At 31.8% G+C, this 17,578-nt stretch overlaps 1 protein-coding gene across 2 annotated transcripts in view; it reads left to right on the plus strand.

The window, feature by feature from the left end:
* LOC143233477 (atrial natriuretic peptide-converting enzyme-like) overlaps positions 1-15,880 on the plus strand; it is a 40,653-nt gene extending 24,773 nt beyond the window's left edge. For both annotated transcript variants that reach the window (XM_076469746.1, XM_076469747.1), the window contains exons 7-15: positions 1,436-1,540; positions 3,853-3,963; positions 4,727-4,871; positions 6,364-6,462; positions 10,372-10,424; positions 13,236-13,422; positions 13,949-14,223; positions 14,901-15,049; positions 15,692-15,880. In XM_076469746.1, coding sequence (XP_076325861.1) covers positions 1,436-1,540; positions 3,853-3,963; positions 4,727-4,871; positions 6,364-6,462; positions 10,372-10,424; positions 13,236-13,422; positions 13,949-14,223; positions 14,901-15,049; positions 15,692-15,880 — 1,313 coding nt within the window. The remainder of the gene's footprint in view (positions 1-1,435; positions 1,541-3,852; positions 3,964-4,726; positions 4,872-6,363; positions 6,463-10,371; positions 10,425-13,235; positions 13,423-13,948; positions 14,224-14,900; positions 15,050-15,691) is intronic.
* The last annotated feature ends 1,698 nt before the right edge of the window (positions 15,881-17,578 follow it).

Raw genomic sequence — 17,578 nt, forward strand, 5'->3', positions numbered from 1 at the left:
CCAAACATGTTCGCCCTTTCAGCCGTGGGGGCGTTAGAATGTTACGGTCAATCCATCTATTCGTTGGTAAAAGAGTAGCCCAAGAGTTGGCGGTGGGTGGTGATGACTAGCTGCTTTTCCTCTAGTCTTACACTGCAAAAGTAGGGACGGCTAGCACAGATAGCCCTCGAGTAGCTTTGTGCGAAATTCAAAAACAAACAAACAAATAGAACCAGTACCGTATTTTACGCCTTCTAAGAGGCTGCATCGCGGAAGACGCACCCTAATTATGGAAAGACATTTCTAAGAAAAAAATATTTTGGCTCAGTAACCAATATCTTGATGTACTCTAGATGTTTTTTAATTTACTGAGTAAACACAGTAAAATGCATCTATTGTTCACAATATATCAAAAGTATTAGTTAAATTGAATGTTTTATTTTATTGAAAATACTTGTAGCTGGTAATTAATGAGATTACAATCTGTATGAGAGGTTGTTTTAAGTATACTCTAGCTAACCTCTTGCCTTAATCCATCAAACACTTTTTGTCTTGGAAGACGCATGGTGATTTTTCAATATTCTTCTTCATTTAAAGTGCGTCTTACAAGACGTGAAATACGGTTTTTCTATATTCAAGAGTATCTGACAGTAATGTATTTGCATATTCTGGAGTGTCTGACAGTAATGTATATGCATATTCCAGAGTATCTGACAGTAATGTACTTGCATTTTCTGATGGTTTGAGAGTAATGTATTTGCATATACTGGAGTATCTGACAGTAATGTATTTGCTTATTGTGAGTGTCCGACAGTAATGTATTTGTACATTTTGGAGTACCTGACAGTAATGTACTTGCATTTTCTGATGGTTTGAGAGTAATGTATTTGTACATTCTGGAATATCTGACAGTAATGTATTTGTATATTCTGGAATACCTGACAGTAATGTATTTGTATATTCTAGAGTTTCTGACAGTAATGTATTTGTATATTCGGTAATATCTGACAGTAATGTATTTGAATATTCTGGAGTACTTGACAGTAATGTATTTGTATATTCTGGAATGTCTGACGATAATGTATTTGTATATTCTGGAGAATCGGACAGTAATGTGTTTGCATTTTCTGATGGTTTGAGAGTAATGTATTTGTATATTCTATAATACCTCATAGTAATGAATCTGTATATTCCGACGTGTCTGACAGTAATGTATTTGTATATTGTGGAGTATCTGAGAGTAATGTATTTGTATATTCTGGAGTACCTGACAGTAACGTATTTGTGTGTTCTGGAATGTCTGATCGTAATGTATTTTTATATTCTGGATATCTGATAGTAATATATTTGCATATTCTGGAGTATGTGACAGTAATGTGTTTGTATATTTTGGAGTATCTGACAGTAATATATTTGTATATTTGACAGTAATGTATTTATGTGTTACTGTCTCCAGCTTGCAGAGGAAGATTTCGATGTGACATGACTCGATGTATTCCTAAACAATGGGTGTGTGACGGTTTCCTTGACTGTGGTGACGGTCAGGACGAGAGAAACTGCGGTGAGTTAAAAACCTCGTACTGGAACTGTTGTTAGTACTTTCTCTGCGTTTTAAAACAAGCAGTATAACTGTTGTAGTACCTTATGTGTTTGTAAACTAGCAACATAGCTGTTGTGGGTACATAATGGTTTGAAAACTAGCATTGTAACCATTGGAGTATTTTATGTATTAGGAAGCCAACACCAGAACCGTTCTGAGGACTTTATGTGTTAGAAAACTAGGAACAGAACCACTGTTGATACTTTATGTGTTAGAATACTAACAACAGCACCGTTGTGAGCACTTTATGTGTGTTTGAAAACTAGTACTAGAATTCTTGATGACGAGAAACCCACTTGAAATAGAATATATCTCATAACGGCTGGTATGTGTATTAACACTTTTATTGATAAGGAAAGAACAACGTTTCGACCTTCCTAGGTCATCTTCAGGTTATGAAAGAGAACCTGACATAGAAATGTGGAAACGTTTTTCTCTCCATGTCTGTAAAAGTGTTAATACACATACCAGCTGTTATGAGATATAGTATTAGACATGTTATAAGTACTTTATGTGTTTGAAAACTAGCAGTAGAAACACTGTAATTACTTTATTTGTGTTTGAAAACTAGTACCAGAACTGTTGTGGATACTTTATGTGTTTGAAAACTAGCAATATAGCTGTTGTGAGTACTTTATGTGCTAGGAAACTAGTAATAGAACCATTGTAATCACTTTATCTGTGCTTGAAAACTGGCAATATAACTGTTGTGAGTACTTTATGTGTTTGGAAACTAGTAATATAACTGTTGTGAGTACTTTATGTGTTCGAAAACTAGCAATAGAACCATTGTAATTACTTTATCTGTGTTTGAAGACTAGTGCTAGAACTGTTGTGAGTATTTTATATGTTTGAAAATTAGCTATATAACTTTTGTGAGTACTTTATGTGTTAGAAAAGCTAGCAATAGAACCATTGCAATTACTTTATCTGTGTTTGAAAACTAGCACCAGAACTGTTGTGAGTACTTTATCTGTGTTTGAAAATTAGTACTACAACTGTTGTTAGTACTTTATGTGTTTGAAACTAGCTCCAGAACTGTTGCGAGTACTTTGTGTTTGAGAACTAGTACTAGAACTGTTGTTAGTACTTTATGTGTTTGAAACTAGTACAAGAACTGTTCTTAGCACTTTTATGTGTTTGAATGTAGCCGTAGAACTGTTATAAGTGCTTTTTTTGTGTTTAAAAACTAGCTCTAAGACTATGGTGAGTTTGGTTGTTGCTGAATTGTTACACTTGAATACCATCTCTGAATGCGCGAGGGTTAATTCACTAATAAGTTTAATTTAAGAAACACTCGTATCAAAGTTTAGTTTAGTAACATAATTATTTGCACAATCAAACTGTGGAAAACAATGATGTATTTTTGTTTCTATCGTAGCATTTATTTACATAAAACAGAGGTGACACATTCATATTAAAGAGGATTTAGCTGTTCACTAACACGAAAACCAGCACTTAACAAAACTAAGCACAACAACTGATGCAGCTATTAATAACACAGGACAGTGAATTTAACCACCATAAAAATTTTGGTTTTAATAGTGGATTTTCCGTAATTACAGGTTTCGAAAGTAATATTCATTTTCTTCTACCACCTAAGAATTTTTATCATATTTGGAAGAAAAATCTCTCACTTAGATCAAATTACTATTTTGTTACATTACTATGTTTAGGTTTGAAAATTATCGATAACACTCTCACGTCACGATTGGTCCAGAGAAATTCGTAGCCATTGATTGTCAACACTTAAGGCATAACGAAAAGTGATCTGATTTCAATGAAAATGGTTTACTTGTGTAAAGGTGCATATGAACTTTTCTGAAAGAAAAATATTTTGGTTTTTACCTAATCATAAATATTTATGAATTAATATACATACATATTGTATTTTTTAAAGCAAAGCCGCATTAGGCTATTTGCTTTGTCCACCACAAAGAATCAATGCTCTGATTTTAGCGTTAAAGTCCATGAACTTACCACTGTTCCACCGTTTTTGTTTGCTAAACCAAAACTAAGCAATTGTTATCTATGCTGTGTTCACCACAGGTAACGAAATCTGAGTTCTTGCATGTAAACTTTCCAGCTTACCGCTAGGCCACTAGAGATTGTTTGTTTGTTTCTAGTTAAGCACAAAGTTCCACAATGGGGTGTATCTCCTCTGCTCACCAGGAGTGCTAGAAGTTTATCTGTGGTATAAATATAGAACATCGTATGATTGAAATCTCTTGGAAAACAATAAATGACAAATTATTAATCGTTTAATATCCTAGGGAACTGTAAAGAAGATGAATTATACTGTGGAAATGGACAATGTGTTAAAAATACAGCTGTCTGTGACGATTTGATGGATTGTTCGAACGGACAAGACGAACTCTCCTGTCGTAAGTAGAGTTCATCGATAAAATGAGTTGGATAATATTAATTAAAAGAGAAACGCCTGAGGAACTTCGATAAGAACAATAGAATATTGAAAAAAAAGGCAAGTCTACTCTGAGACGAATAGAAATAATTATATTTAATTATTTTATAAATTACTTTTACTTTCGATACGTGTATTTAACTTGTTTCATCAAATGTTATTAACAATAATTAATAGAAATTACCCCAAAGATAATCTTATGGAAGATAGTAATTGATTGCTAATTGACTCATGACTCTATATCTATGATGATAAATGAACCCCCTTCCTTGGGGCTTGTTGTCTATAACAATTACGTCTATCGAACTGATGAAGAATATTGTAATTAATATACAGCATTCATCCATGTCAGTAGTTTATGTATTCTTATATATAAATTATATAATCAGTCATCAATCTGGCGAAATCTCTTGTGTTATGTGAGTGTGTAAATTATATGGTCAGTCATAAGTACTGGTGACCTCTCTTATGCTATGTGAGTGTGTAGATTATATAATTAGTCATAAATACTAGTGATCTCTCTTACGTTATGTGACTATGTAGATTACATGGTCAGTCATAAGCACTGATGGCCTCTCTTGTGTTATGTGAGAGTGTAGATTACATGGTCAGTCATAAGTACTGGTGACCTCTCTTACGTTATGTGAGTGTGTAGACTACATAGTCAGTCTTCAGTGTGTGGATGCTATAGAAAAACTGAGTAAAACCATTTCTTCCTCTTTTAGTTCGTATAAACAAGAACACGACCCAAGTTGGACAAGGAAGATTGGAGGTGTATGATGGACAGAAAGAACGCTGGCAACCAGTATGTGCTGAGAAGTGGGCACACAGTGAGATCGCCAGCAAGGCCTGCATGAAGCTAGGATACAGGTAGGACTAGTCATATGTCCTGTGTAAATCTTTCTATTCAAGTTAAAATGCTGCAATCAACTAGGATACAATACACACTGTAAAATATTAAATAAAATCATTAGTATAATTTCTGTAATGACAGTATATGTATTCATACAGTATGGGAAAGAATAAAATGAGTATGTATTACAGAACTGTTCATTGTATTAGTTTGTGTTATGACTGACAGACCAGTTTCTTTATTTCTATCTATAAATATATCTATCATAGAATCAAAATCAGATGGTATCATTTACACATATCTCTTGGTTCTATGATAATATCATTTATACATATATATATCTGTCGTAGAACCAAGACTGGATAGTATCATTTTTACACTTATCAATACTGGATAGTATTATATATACATATATCTATAATAGAACCAAGACTAAATGGTATCATATATACAGATATCTATCATAGAACCGTGACTGGATAGTATTATTTATACATATATCTATAATAGAACCAAGACTAAATGGTATCATATATACAGATATCTATCATAGAACCGTGACTGGATAGTATTATTTATACATATATCTACCATAGAACCAAGACTGGATAGTATTATATGTATATTATAGAACCAAGACCAGATATTATCATACACAATATATTAAAAACAGCGTGAATGAGTAGGAGTCAATCAGTAGATGTCCCAGACAGTAGAGATCTTCTGTGGGACATGCTGAAACATATTCCAGCACTGGAGATTTTAATGTAGAAAAGAATCAAAGGATGTCTTAGACAGAACAGGTTTTGTGTGGGACGCCTTCAAGAAATGTCTTATACAGTAGAGGTATTGTATAGGACATAATTAAACATGTTACAGAAAGTAGAGATCTTGTGTAACCATAAAAAGATGTCCCAGAAAATAGAAGTGTTGTATTGGATCCAGACAAAAGATAGCCTTTAGGTAGGGTAGAGGTGCTGTATAGAACACCATAAAAGATGTCCCAGACCGTAGAAGTGTTGTGTGGAACACCATCAAAAGGTGTTTCAGACAGTAAATACTTTATATTGGACACAATCAAAAGATGTCCCAGAGGGTAGGGGTCTTGGGTAGGACACCATTAAAAGATGCCTTAAAAGTAGATATCTTATTTAGAACACAACTGAAAACTGTCCCAGACACTAGAAAAGATCAGCAGATGTTGAATATCGTTGAGACTTTAAAAGTCAAAGTTATTGTTACTAGAATTATGGGTATAAGTTATTACAGACTGTTATTATTTGACTTCATGAAATTGAATATAGGTGCTTAATAAAAAAACAACACTATTAATCAATGAGATCTGAACCTTCATAAAAGAAAGTCATAACTTCACAGTTTCTTCATGATATTGTCTAAAAATAAGTATGTAGAAAAATTGGATGGGATGTTACACAAATATAATGATGTAAATACCATGAAGTTAACCAGGAATGTTGTTATACTAGCTTTGAGTAACAGCTTTTTTAGTTCCAGCAATGTCTCCCATGTATCTTCAGCTGAAAATAGGGTGGCAATAGGGGTGATGAAAAAACCACAAAGAGAAGTGAAAACTTTATTTAAAAATAAGTAAGTATCTCCTAAGCCTAATAAGTAGTTATATAAACTAAGGACCATGTAAATCAACCTTAACAAATTACATTTAAAACATTGCAGATGTTGAGTTATTTTGATGGAATAAATGCATTACAAGAAATAATTTCTATTATTCGGTTTATCTAAAATATGACTTCAACTAAGGTTTGACTTGTTCAAGTGTTTTTCTTAGTGCAGCGAACTCTGGTATTCTATGATTACAGATACGATACATTTGTATCTTATTAATCAGCTGAAGTGTAGTAAGAACCTTACTGAATTGTATCTCAACACAGAGCGAAGTGTATCAATAATTCAACTAAAATACTGTTATTAATCTATTTATTCCTAGGGTAAAGTGTATTAATAATTGATGGAAAATACTGTTATTTATTCATCTGTTCACAGTGAGAAGTGTATCAATAATTCATGTAAATTATTGTTATTCATCTATCTATTCATAGTCAGAGATAAAAGTAATTCATGTAAACGTATTTATTTATCTATCAGTTGATAAAGAGAAGTGTATCAATAATTCATGGAAAATATTGTTATTCATCTATCTATTCATAGTCAGAGGTGTAATAGTAATTCATGTAAAGGATTTTATTTAGCTATCAGTTGATAAAAAGAAGTGTATCGATAATTGACGGAAAATATTGTTATTTACCTATCAATTCGATAATTGACGGAAAATATTGTTATTTACCTATCAATTCATTACGAGAAGTGTGTCAATAATTTATGTAAAATATTATTGTTTATCTATCTCTTCCTTGGAAGAAGTGTATCAATAATTCAGGTAAATTATAGTTTTTTATCTTCCTATTCCTAAAGGGAATTGTATCAATAATTCATGTAAATTATTGTTACTTACCTCTCTGTCCCTAAAGAGAAGTTTATAAATAATTCGTGTCAAATAATATTAATTATCTTTCTCTTCATAGTGAGAGGTGTGCCAATAATTCAAGTAAAATACTGTTATTTATCTATCAGTTGATAAGGAGAACTGTATCAATAATTAACGAAACTATTGGTATTTACCCATCTGTTTATAGTGAGAAGTGTATCAATAATTCATGTAAAATATATAATTTATCTATCAGTTGATAGAAAGAATTGCATAATAATTCATGTAAATTATTGTTATTTATCTATCTATTCATAAAGAGAAGGTATAAATTATTCATGTAAAATATTGTTATTTATCTCTCAGTAGATCAGGAAAACTGTATCAATAATTCATGGAAAACATTGTTATTTATCTATCAGTTCATAAAGAGAAGTTTATCAGGAATTCATGTAAAATATTGTTATTTATTTATCTATTCATAGAGAGAAGGTATGAATAATTCATGTAAAATATTGTTATTTATCTATCTATTCATAGTGACAGGTGTAGTAGTAATTCATGTAAAATATTGTTATTTATCCATCTGTTCACAGTGTGAAGTGTATCAATAATTCATGTAAAATATTGTTAGTTATGTATCTATTCATTGTGAGAGCTGTAAAATAATTCAGGTATAATACTGTAATTTATCTGTCTATTTATAGTGAGAGGTGTACCAATATTTCATGTGAAACATTGTTATTTATCTATCTGTTGATAAAGAGAAGTGTATCAATAATTCATGGAAAATATTGTTATTTACCTATCAGTTCATAAAGAAACGTGTCTTAACAATTCATATAAATTACTGTAATTTATCTTTTTGCTCCATAAGAGAAGTATATCAATAATCATGTAAAATATTGTTATTTATCTATTTATTCCAAGAAAGAAAATTATCAATAATTGAAGTAAAATATTGTTATTTATCTACCTATTCATAGTGAGAGATGTACCAATAATTAATGTAAAATATTGTTATTTATCTATCTATTCATAGTGAGAGGTGTACCTAATATTCAGGTAAAATATTGTTATTTATCTATCAGTTGATAAAGAGAAGCGCACCAATTATTCGTGTCAAATATGGTTATTTATCTATCTATTCATTATTAGAAATGTATCAATAATTGAAGGAAAATACTGTTATTTATGCATCTGTTCATAGTGAGAGGTGTACCAATAATTCATGTAAATTATTGTTGTTTATCTTCCTATTTCTATAGAGAAGTGTATCCATAATTCATTTAAATTATTGTTATTTACTTTTCTATTGCTAAAGAAAAGTGTATAAATAATTCATGTAAAATACTGTTAATTGTCTTTCTCTTCAAAGTGAGAGGTGTACTAATAATTCATGTAAAATATTGATATTTATCTATGTATTCATTAGAAGACGTTTATCAATAATTCACGTGAAATATTGTTATTTATCTATCACTTTATAAAGAAAATAGGAACAATAATTCCTGTAAAATATTGTTTTATCTACCTATTTATAGGGAGAAGTGTATCAATAGTTCATGTAAAATATTGTTATTTATCTGTCAGTTGATAAAAAAAGTGTACTAATTATTCGTGTAAAATGTTGTTATTTATCTGTCTATTCATCGTGAGAAGTGTATCAATAATTGGTGGAAAATACTGTTATTTATCCATCTGTTCATCGTGAGAAGTGTATCAATAATTCATGTAAATTATTGTTATTTACCTCGCTATAACTAAACAGAAGTGTATCAATAATTCATGCAAAATACTGTCTGTTCATTGTCTTCCTCTTCATAGTGAGAGATGTACCAATAATTCATGTAAAATATTGTTATTTATCCATGTATTCATGAGAAGAAGTTTATCAATAATTCATGTAAAATATTGTTATTTATCTATCAGTTGATAAAGAGAATTGCATAATAATTCATTTAAATTATTGTTATTTATCTATCTATTCATAAAGAGAACGTTTCAATAATTTATGTAAAATATTATTACTTTTCTATCAATTATAGTTAAAAATGTATCAATAATCCATATAAAAGTTTGTTATTTATCTGTCTATTCATAGTGAGAGGTGTACCAATATTTCATGTGAAACATTGTTATTTATCTATCTATTCATAAAGAGAAGGTATGAATAATTCATGTAAAATATTGTTATTTATCTATCTATTCATAGTGACAGGTGTAGTAGTAATTAATGTAAAATATTGTTATTTATCCAACAGTTGATAAAGTGAAGTGTATCATTATTTCAAGGAAATTATTGTTATTTATCCATCTGTTCACAGTGTGAAGTGTATCAATAATTTATGTAAAATATTATTATTTTTCTATCAATTATAGTTTAAAATGTATCAATAATCCACATAAAAGTTTGTTATTTATCTGTCTATTCATAGTGAGAGGTGTACCAATAATTCATGTGAAATATTGTTATTTACCTATCAGTTCATAAAGAGAAGTGTGTGAATAATGCATATAAAATATTGCTATTTATCTATCAGTTCATAAAGAGAAGTGTGTGAATAATTCATATAAAAATTGTTATTTACCTATCAGTTCATAAAGAGAAGTGTGTGAATAATTCATATAAAATATTGTTATTTATCTATCAGTTCATAAAGAGAAGTGTGTGAATAATTCATATAAAATATTGTTATTTATCTATCAGTTCATAAAGAGAAGTGTGTGAATAATTCATGTGAAATATTGTTATTTACCTGTCAGTTCATAAAGAAAAGTGTGTGAATAATTCATATAAAATATTGCTATTTATCTATCAGTTCATAAAGAGAAGTGTGTGAATAATTCATGTGAAATATTGTTATTTACCTATCAGTTCATGAAGAGAAGTGTGTGAATAATTCATATAAAATATTGTTATTTATCTATCAGTTCATAAAGAGAAGTATATCAATATTTGATAAGAAATATTGTTATTTATCTATCAGTTCATAAAGAGAAGTAGATCAATATTTGATAAGAAATATTGTTATTTATCTATCTCTTCTCAGGGAGGTGTGCAAAAATGATTCTTTTGAAATTTTTGTAAAGTGCCATAATGTAGGTAAGTTTGAGTTCGCTGTATTTATAAAATAATGTTAAATGCCTCCAAAATAAAACAGAAATATAGCTGTTTATTTACAAACCCAAAATATGTATTTGGTTTTGTTTCACTATAAAAATGAATTAAAACTGAAGTGTAAAGTTTGCTATTCCCAAAACCTCTTCAGCCATTATGAGGTCTTCTATATTAACTCCGGTGTAATGACTAGTATTTGCTGTATATTCCAGTATAATGACTATTATTTGTTACATACTCCATTGTATTGACTAGTGTTCGTTACGCTCTCCATTGTAACGTGTGGTATTTGTTACAATCTCCAGCGTAGTGACAAGTATTTGTTATATACTCCTATGTAATAAACACTCTTTGTTAGATACTCCAATGGAATGATTAGTATTTTAATGCACTCCAATATAATGTCTATAATTTGTTACATACTCCAATATAAACACTGATATTTGTTATATACTCCAGTGTACTGAATAGTATTTCTTAGGTACTCCAGTGTAATGACTAGTATTTATTACGTACTTCAATGTAAAGACTAGTATTTGTTACATACTCCAATGTAATGACCACTATGTGTTACATATTCCAGCTTAATGACTAGTATTTGTTACATACTCCAATGTAATGACCACTATGTGTTACATATTCCAGCTTAATGACTAGTCTTTGTTACATACTCCACTATAATAACTAGTATTTTTTAGGTACTGCAATGTATTGACTAGTATTTGTTATATATTGCATTTTTATTCACTAGCATTTGTTACGTACTCCAATGTAATTACTAGATTTTTTTACATACTCCAATATAATGATTACCTTTGTTATGTACTTCAATGTAATGACTAGTATTTGTTACGTACTCCAATGTATTGACTGGTATTTGTTACGTGCTCAGATGTAATGACTACCATTTGTATCGTAACGGCAATGTAGTGATTAATATTTGTATTGTAATCCAGTGTAATGACTAGTATTTGTTCGTACTCCATTGTAATGACTAATATTTGTTACGTACTCCATTGTAATGACTAATATTTGTCAGATACTGCATTGTAGTGATTAGTATTTGTTACGTACTTCAATATAGTGACTTGTATTTGTTACATAGTCCAATGTAATGACTAGTTTTTGCTACACACTCTATTTTAATGACTAGTATTTGTTACATACTGCATTGCTTTGACTAGTATTTGTTACGTACTCCAATGTAATGGCTTGTATTTGTAAGATACTCGAATTTCTGATTTAGAATCTATGGAAAGCGATGGTGATTTAACAATTTTATACCCTGGATTAGTCACCCAGTGGTACATTTAAGAACTTTCAACGATAAAAACCTAAGGTTCGATTATCTACGGTAGAAACACCATGTAATCCAATGTGGCTTTACTACAAACACTTCACGCTATTTGTTAGGATGTTTAGGACCAAACGACCTATATTCATTGCCTTTAAACAAACAGTAGTTTTGAAAGAGATTTTTTTAGAATCTTTTATATTTATGTTTGAGGATTCACCTGAGTAGTTGGTGGAAAGCTGTTTATACCTGTTTTCTTTGTGTAGCGAGTTGTTAACCACCAGGCCATTGTAAAGAACCATATTGTCAAATACATATGATCTAAAGCTAGCAGGATTACCTTTCGTAATACATAAAATACAATTCTCTTTCTCAATATTTGATTCAGACTTCTACAAATTTGAAACGAGGAGTAATATTCGCAAAGTGACATCTGTTGGTTTCTCATTAAACATTTCTCAAATAATTAGAAACAACAAACCTTGTTATGCAAAGTTCAGCCTGATATATCAGGCTAAATTTAGAAACAGCTGTGTGAAATTAACCTTTGTGTAGCTTTGAACCAACAGTTTAAAATAACGAAACATTTCTATAATGAGATTTGCTATATTGGATATTAAAACGAAAAAATAAATAAATTAATCAGTAATCAAATAAAAGCTACATATACTAAAAATATATATTTAAAATATCCCCGGTTATCTTTAAAGCTGGAGGATTTACACGTTTCGTGAGGCCTTCATTGTTAATTCTTAACAGTTTTAGTAGACTTTAGTCCTTAAGTTTGATAACAGAGGAAGCCCTTAAGCGGATTAGTGTTATTTTAATTTTGAATGTACTCTGAGAATGTAACAGCACAAAATGAAATATGTTGGACCATTCTTCTAATGGCGTACTTTAGCAAATAACAGGTTCTTTCTTAAGATAATTTATCGTGAAATATCAGCCAGTTCACTTCGTTTTTATTTATTTCTTATTCTAATGACAATAATTAATATTTAATCCCAAAGTGAATTAATAAACAACGAAATAGTTCTCAAAAGCACTTCGTTTCAAAACCCAGAATATTGTTAGTTATATCTTTTGCATTGTTTTTATAAATCAAGTTACAGAGAAGAGTTTAAAACTGAAAGAAAAAAATACTTTTTTCACTAAGAGCCCCACCTTATAAGATTAATTTTTCAAACTTTACATTTTAAACATAAGTAAGATAGAAGCTGCATGCAGACACCTATTTAGACATATGGATATACGAATAAGTGACTGAATATTTTCAACCTAACTGTGTGGATTTATTTGTGTATGATATTTTCCATGAAATGTTTTAAAAGTGAACAACAGACTCATGTTACTGGCGCTGGAATCGTACAGTATTGGATTAAATTGATATATCTGTTACACTCAGATTATTTATTCAAAGTATAAGCTTCTTAGATAAAGGATATATATCTGAAGCGATAGAATGACAGAAATAACATTACAGTAAAATATATCTTTGGCAGAATGCGGTCGAACTATGTCGTTGCTACCATCGGCTGCTTCTTGGAGGATAGTCGGTGGTCGCGAGAGTATTCCAGGAACTTCACCGTGGCTGGTTGCGCTCTATGGAGGTCCGGACGAGGTGTTTTTTTGTGGTGGGACTCTAATTTCCTCTCGATGGGTTCTAACTGCTGGACACTGTATCGGCAAGTATGTGCACATTTTTTATTTGTCAAGTTTAGGATAAACTCTTGAATATTTTAAACAATATTAGGACTAAAAATAAAATCTATATTGACGACTCTTTAAAAAAGTGATTATGTTAAATATTGAAGAAATGTTTGGTTATTTAACTAGAGTTGTGTTTTTTATGTACAAAGTTACTGTGAAATATAATATCTTTATTTTACTTGCACTAAGGGCGTTATAATGTGAAAGAGTTGGTGAAAGAGTTGCCCAAGAGTTGGCGGTGAGTGGTGATGACTAGCTCCCTTCCTTGTAGTCTTACTCTGCTAAATTAGGGACGGTTGGCGCATATAGCCAAAGTCTCCTTTTAAGATAAGTACAAAGTACAAAGATAAGTCTACGGATTTGCAACGCTAAACTCAGGGGTTCGATTCCCGTCGATAGACTCAGCAGATAGCTCGATATGGCTTTGCTTTAAGAAAACACACACAAATACACATACCTTTTAAATGTAAGTTTCTAACACCAATTCTATGTTTCTATTATTTAGCCAGACTGATCTTTCGGGCTGGACTGTGAAGCTAGGAATGCTTCGTAGAACATCGTACTCCTTTACTGAACGCCGTGGTCTGCAAGGGATTTTCAAACACTCAAACTCCAACCCTGAGAATCTTTACAACAATGATATCGCCCTTCTGCTTTTGGATAACCCTGTTAATTTCGGAGATTTTTTGCGTCCGGTGTGCCTTCCTTCTCCTGACTTCCCTTTAACTCCTGGAACCTCTTGTTATGTTGCAGGATGGGGGAAATCTCGTCATGAAGAAAGTAAGACCCTCTGAATGGTTCCAAATTAGGCCTAGCTTTATATCTGATCTCGAACTTTGATCTTAAGAAAACAACACCTCTTTGTCAAAATCTCTGATTTGTGAGGTTTTTATATTAAATTTAACACAATTTTTTTCCCTAGAGCGTTAGAAGTTGTTGTTTTATTGTAGTTTTTTTCTAGAGCATGTTGAAATTCCTTCTGTTAAATTTTTCTCCAGAAAAAAGCAATGTTCCGGTTCTTAAGTTTTCATGAATACTGGAATATTCCTACCTCTTTTTAGAGAAAATTTTTGAAATATTTATATTTTTACGTTTTCCGTTAGAATGTTGGAAGATTAATATTTTAAAAATTTTCTCTATAACTAGGGAATATTATTAAGTTGCCTATAAAACATTGTAATATTTCTGTTTTGGATGGTATGAGATATATATATATATATTGTGTAATGTGAGTGGTATGATAGATATGTAACATAAGGTGGATGGTATGACAGATATATATAGTTTCATACGAATGGTATGATACATATGTAGCATAATATGGATGTTATGACATATGTAGTGTAATGAAGATGGTATCACAGATATGTAATGTAATGTGGATGGTATGACAGGTACGTAACGTAATGGGGACTAGAATCCTCAATATATTTTACCAATAACACATCCCCCTGTAGGTGCGGATTACAAAGAAGCCGCCCACCAGGTGGAAGTACCGATCATAGAGTCCTGGAAGTGTGCACTGTGGTACTCCAAGGAAAAGGTGATCTTGTCTGATACAATGGTGTGTGCAGGCTACGAAGAAGGGAAGAAAGATGCATGCCAGGTGAACATTTATACCATAGAAACTCTTATCTTTAGATATTTATGTCATAGAAACTCTCATTCTTAGATATTTATATCACAGAAACTCTTATTCTTATATATTTATATCATAGAAACTCTTATCTTTAGATATTTATGTCATAGAAACTCTCATCCTTAGATATTTATATCACAGAAACTCTTATTCTTATATATTTATATCATAGAAACTCTTATCTTTAGATATTTATGTCATAGAAACTCTCATCCTTAGATATTTATATCACAGAAACTCTTATTCTTATATATTTATATCATAGAAACTCTTATCTTTAGATATTTATGTCATAGAAGCCTTTATGATAATATTATCTGCTATGTGTTATTGTGGTTTCGCACCCTTTGTTTCCCGTTGATGATATTTTTATAGATTTTTAGATAAATGTGTTTCACAATATTTTTCAAGCTTATGTGTTAATTAGATAGGTTGGAAGGTAATTTTCACACCAGTCTTGGCAAGCTGTACTTAGTATAATTTATTTTAAGCGTATTACTATGAAACTGATTTGATTTAGCTGTTAAGATCGTACTCGTATGTATGTTGGACATATGTTGAAGTGGTATTTTTGTTGAAGGTATGTTTACTGTATATTTCTTTCTTCAGGGTGACAGTGGAGGACCGCTGATATGTAGAAATAGTACGACTGATCAGTGGATTGTAGCAGGAGTAGTAAGTTGGGGAATAAACTGTGCTCTTCCCAAATTTCCTGGAATTTACACAAGAGTTTCCCATTTTGTGAAGTGGATTGAAGAAATAGCCCAAACCCAGGGCTACCCTCTCGGATCTACTTGATTAGGAGATGTAGAGCTCATTAAACAGTCGATAATTTACGTAGCTGTTTATGTGTTTTAACCATGGATGACTGGCGTTTAAATTGACCCTGATGTTTAGTTCAAGTCTTCGTACAAAAAAACAACAACAACAACAGCAATATCTGTGAAGTTTAACGGTGTGAAACTGACATTTCTTATGTGCTTTATGTCAAGAACACCAATACAAACACGCCGTCCTGATTAATTCCTTTATTCTACCGGCTCTTGAGTACGTTGTCAAATGTTGATTATTTTTACACATGAGTGAACTATTATCCTATGTAAAGCGTAGTTATAATATCAGAGCTGTATTGGGTTTCTGATTTACAGTATGTCCCATTTAAGGAACATTGGAGGCTTAATGAGAAGAGAGTGAAACTATGATATCATAGTTTTGTAAGGTAAAGTTTATTGAATGATACAAATGTTCAACTTATGTTTCTCTTAAATGTTTTTCATTCTACTAGAGTTTACAATATACAAAAGAAACACTAAAACGTGTGTTATGTAGATCTGAACTCTGTTTCCACTTTTCAGCACGAAGCCGATTATGCACATATTTTTTTGTGTTACTCCTGCACATGTTCAACCGTCCTTGCGAAGTGGAGCTCAAACCTTGGTTGAGGACAGCGAAGTGGATATCATCCGGGAGTGCAGCAGCGCCTTCTGACGTGATACTTGATCACCCCTTGTGTCAGCTTGGAGCAAGCACGGTGTCGCCTATCACCGGAAATCATGGTGGGACAGTAGTTCTGGTCTATTGTCCAGTGAACTTGCCACGCTGCAATCGTGGTTACGTTCAAGATATTCAGAAAAAGTGGCCAGTACCACTTTTTACCACAAATTATTTGGCTGAAAGTCGATCCATGACGTCACCATCGTCCATTCTTTTGTTCTAGGAACTGATTAGATGCGGTTGTATAACATCTTCTCCCTTCCCTTCACGTGTTCTTTCAACTTTTGGACTGGAATGTGAGTTTCCTCAGTTGCTGTCGTGCCACTTTGTTAAACACATCTTACCGTCGCTATGATAGTTTAAGAACCATTTTTCTCTTTTCATAGATTTTCTGTACAGGTCTTTAATGTTGCCATACCTGCGGTATGGTTCACCCTAATCATCGCAGTAGTTCGACATTGCAATCAGACAAACTATCCAGCAGATCCTAAGTGTGGAAAAAATATGAATAGTTGATGCCTCTCGACATCCAGAGTAGAAGCAATAACTTAAACCAGTGTGGTAATGACATGAGTTTTGAATGGTTGATTTGGGACTCTTTGCTCCTTTCCTTGGTATAGCTTCATGTGGTAGGGATACCCATCACTACCACAAAGACTCCATATTTTATGCACAAACTGAACTGGTGTTTCCTTTGATGAACATTTTGGCACTGTGGAGACCAAAGTATGGTGCCATGTATCCATTTATACTAAGCAACTAATGGAACACACCACCTTGTACAAGACTGTCATTCAACATGTTGTACAATGGAAACATCTTGTTCAACTTGTATTCTTGAGCAAGATTCTGATTGTTGATAAAGTGCATTTATATCTTGGTTTCAAGAAGCCTGTTTTTACCTATTGTGTAGTACACGATTGGCACACCCAAATCAGGCTGAGTTGACCAATAATGATTCACTTCAGGCACACTGTGGTAGTCTGATAGCAGTAGAACATC

Source organism: Tachypleus tridentatus, chromosome 12, assembly GCF_004210375.1.
Source record: "Tachypleus tridentatus isolate NWPU-2018 chromosome 12, ASM421037v1, whole genome shotgun sequence".
NCBI lineage: Eukaryota > Metazoa > Arthropoda > Merostomata > Xiphosura > Limulidae > Tachypleus > Tachypleus tridentatus.